The 4,064-nt window shown below is 41.3% G+C and overlaps 1 protein-coding gene across 1 annotated transcript; it reads right to left on the bottom strand.

Annotated features, from left to right (window-relative positions):
- LOC592198 (ankyrin repeat domain-containing protein 50-like) lies at positions 1-1,921 on the bottom strand. The gene has a single exon (XM_791735.3). The coding sequence runs from the start codon at positions 1,429-1,431 to the stop codon at positions 1-3; it is 1,431 nt and encodes a 476-aa protein (XP_796828.1). The 5' UTR covers positions 1,432-1,921.
- Positions 1,922-4,064: the final 2,143 nt, after the last annotated feature.

Consider the following 4,064-nt stretch of genomic DNA (forward strand, 5'->3'; position numbering starts at 1 on the left):
TCATCCTCTCTTACCTCCTCTGTCAAACTTTCCTCCTCTGTCAAACTTTCGTCTTTTCCCAACGGGTTGCTGAACATCACCAACAGGACCAGGGTTCGGTGCATTGTCTAGGGGTCTCCCATCTGCTCCATCATTTGCAAGATGGTGAACTAGGTCAAGACGAAGATTCTGTGGTGCCCCGGGATGTATTCTACCATGTCTATAAGACAAATTCATGTCATTCTTAGCCCCACGGCCACCTAAATACTGAACTACGTTACGATGACCCTTGCGTAATGCCTCTTGGAGAGGGGTCTTGCCACGATGCTTTGCCTTTTCAACCTTTGCTCCATTACGTACAAGAGACTTAACTTCATGAAGATGATTATTCATAGATGCCTTGTGAAGAGATGTGCAACCATCTTTATCAATACTGTTAGCACGAGCTCTTTTGAGAATGTGATAGTTAACTACCTTCAGATGACCATTGCGTGATACAAAGTGACGAGCCAAATACTGAACTACGTTACGATGACCCTTGCGCAATGCCTCTTGGAGAGGGGTTTTTCCACGACGATTTGCCTTTTCAACCTGTGCTCCATTACGAACAAGAGACTTAACTACATGAAGATGATTATTTATAGATGCCTTGTGAAGAGATGTGCAACCATCTTTATCAATACTGTTAACACGAGCTCTTTTGAGAATGAGATAGTTAACTACATCTAGATGACCGTTGCTTGATGCAAAGTGAAGAGCTGGATTAGGTATATCAGCCATCTCAATATCTGCTCCAGCATCACTTACGAGATAACACACAACTTCATAATGACCATGGAATGATGCTTTATGAAGGGCTGTGTTACCATCATTATCAACCTTATTAACCTCAGCACCCTTACTAACGAGATACATCACTACATTTAAATGACCATTATATGATGCAGAGTGAAGAGGTGTACAACCAGTTTTAGATTTCATATCAACATCTGCTCCAGTACGCATGAGAAATTGAACAACGTCAAGATGACCTTTGAATGCTGCCTTGTGAATAGCTCTGTCAATGTGAACCTGAGCTGCCTTGTCAACGAGAAACTTAACAACGTTAAGATGACCACCGTGCGATGCATGGTTTAGTGCATTGCAACCAGCACAACCAATCTTCTTAATCTCTGCTCCTTTACCAACAAGATACTGAACTACATCAAGATGACCATTCTCTGATGCCATTTGGAGAGGTGTATCACCATTGTGGTCCCCCTTTTCAAGATCTGCTCCTTCTTCAGTAACATATTTTACAATTTCTAGGTAGCCCATTTCCGAAGCAATGTGAAGGACCGTTTTTCCTCGCGAGTTTGGATCGTTTATTACTGTCACCTTCGACTGCACGCTTTGAAGAAAAGTCTTAACTCTCTCGATGTCATTCTTGTTCACTGCATCGAAAAGCTTCATATTTCTAGCTGTCTCTGCTTATTAGCTTCTTATGTTCAGCTTCTTATGTTCAGCCTAGTGAAATTAACCTGACAGATATATGCATGCATGGGACACCAGAAAAAATATACCTTACGCATCTCTATACAAATCAATATAAGCAAAGTTGGAAATAACTATGATACAGGCCGTAAAGATCTATAAGAAAGGGATCAAATGATACTTATAGACACGTTTTGAATAAATCCACCTCGGAAAAGTCACGGTCTTCAGCTGTAAAGAACGTATCCACTCTTTAACATTCAATCCATCGATATTATATTCATGCTCCATGAATCTAAAAAGAGAATGACGAAATATTTCCTCGCCGTACTTGCAAGTACTCACTACTGAACCGGAAAATGATTTAAAATCCTTCCGATCTCGGCCTTAAATGTCTGCCAGAGAGTTAATTTATAATGTCAAAATACAGCTAAGCGTAGATGTTTCATCCTATTGAAGATTTAGACAAGGATTCATTTGCTTCTTTGTAAAAATTTTCTCCATGCGTAAACCGATACGGGACAAAAGCATGGCGAACGCAGCTATATTGACGGGTTTCATTACCAAGCCCCAGGCGCGTACGCAGGGGGGGGGGGGGGGGGGGGGGGGGGTTTTTTGGGGGGGGGGGGGGGTAAACCCCCCCTTTGGTATTTTTATGTGTGTAAACCCCCCTAAAAAATCCCTACCCCCCCCCCCCCCCTTTGGACTTTTTGGCCGGCGCGATTTTCAAATTTTCCTGAGTCGTTGCGAAATTTTGGACCCGATTTTAAACCCCCCCCCCCCCCTTGAAAAAATCCTGCGTACGCCTCTGCCAAGCCCTTTTACTGCACTGCTACATGAAATACACGAACTTCTTTGTCGGCCCACTGAATAGGTTTTTATAAAAAAATGTAATCTCGCAAATGATAGTGTTCGGATCGGAATCGTATGGGACTTGAAGATTTTTAATAGATGACATTCCCTCTTGTGAACAAAAGAAGTCCAAAGTCGAAGGCACAGTATAGTGTGGGAGCCTCACTGGCGTACCTATGGGGGGGCAGGGGCAGAGTGCCCCCCTGACGGGCTCCAGGGGAAAAAAAGAAAAAGGGGAAAGAAAAGAAAAGAAAGGAAAGGAAAGAAAAAGAAAAAAGGAAAAGGGAAGAAAAAAGGGAAAGAAAGAGAAAAAAGGAAAAAAAGGAAAAAGAAAGAAAAAAGGAAGAAGAAGAGAAAAGGAAAGAAAAAAGGAAGAAGAAGATGAGAAAAGGAAGAAAAAGGGAAAAGAAAAGGAAATGAAAAAAAATGGGGAAATTAAAAAAGAAAGACCATGGCCGTACGCACCAGGGGGGGGGGGGGGAGTTGACCCCAGATATTTTGAAAACGTACAGTTTTTTTTCCTGAAAATGTAGTGTAGGCCTATACCAAATCCTTCAATTCTACTTTTGAAAATGCAAAAGTACCCTCATGACTAGTTCGGTCCCTCGAACTCCCTTCACTCCTTTTGCTTTTGAGATTCTTCGAAAACTTTTGACGCATCTTTCCCCCTCCCCCACCAGAAAAATATTCCGCATACGGCCCTGGAGCAAAATTAAGACAAATGAAAATAGGAAAATATAAGTGGTATAACAAATTCAAAACTCTTCGCTGGCGCGAACTGCTTGCTAGCCTATTTTGTATTAAATGTTTTCACTTGCTCATCCCCCTGAAAAAAGAAAAGGATTAGCATTGCCTAGAATACAATTGTGCCTGCCCCGACGGGCCCCGACCTGCAACAATGGCAACAATAACACACAATGTATGTACCAAATGTTACTAAAAGAGACTAATTCATTTTTCTCGCTCGCGAATAAAATGAATAGACATTGCTTTGGAAACAATTGTGCCCACCCTTGACCTGCAACAATATAATAAAAAATGGAAGAGTTTTTTCGCCCTCTCGCCAAAAAGAAATTGAATCGCGTTGAACGCGATTGCGTCCAACCTGACCTGCACCAATAAAAACAAGTTTATTTATTAATTTCTATTAAAAAAGATTTTTTTTTTTGCTTGCTCGCTATGCTCGCTCGCCAAAATGGAATTGACACCGCTAACGTGCCCGCCCCAACCTGCAACAACCAGTTAATAATTATGTACCAAACGTTATTCAAAGAAGTTTTGGTGTGCTCGTGCTCGCCAAAACGGAATTAACATCACCTTAGACATGATTGTGTAAGCCCTGCCCTGCAACAACAAAATCTGAAATTTATGAACCAACTATCATTACAAAAATTTTGCTCGCTCGCTACGCTCGTTCGCCAAAATAGAAATAACACCGCTTTTAATAATCACGTCCCTGACATGGAACAATGAACCCAAGTTTTATGTACCATATTAAACACGATTGTGCCCGCCCCCGACCTGCAACAATGAAACAAATTTTATTTAGCAATTCATTGAGAGAAAGATGTATTTTCGCTCGCTAGCTAAAATGGGTATAAAATTAGCCTAAACACAATATTGTTCCCGCGCCCTGCATGGGACAATTGAACCAAGTTTACTCTCTTAATTTCTAGGACTTATTTTAAATCCAAGGGGTACTTTGTCCCAAGTACCCCTTGGATTTAGAATAAATTCTTTGGACTTTAAAATAAGAGGAC

Source organism: Strongylocentrotus purpuratus, unplaced genomic scaffold (genome assembly GCF_000002235.5).
Source record: "Strongylocentrotus purpuratus isolate Spur 01 unplaced genomic scaffold, Spur_5.0 spur5_scaffold_8, whole genome shotgun sequence".
NCBI classification, from domain to species: Eukaryota; Metazoa; Echinodermata; class Echinoidea; order Camarodonta; family Strongylocentrotidae; genus Strongylocentrotus; species Strongylocentrotus purpuratus.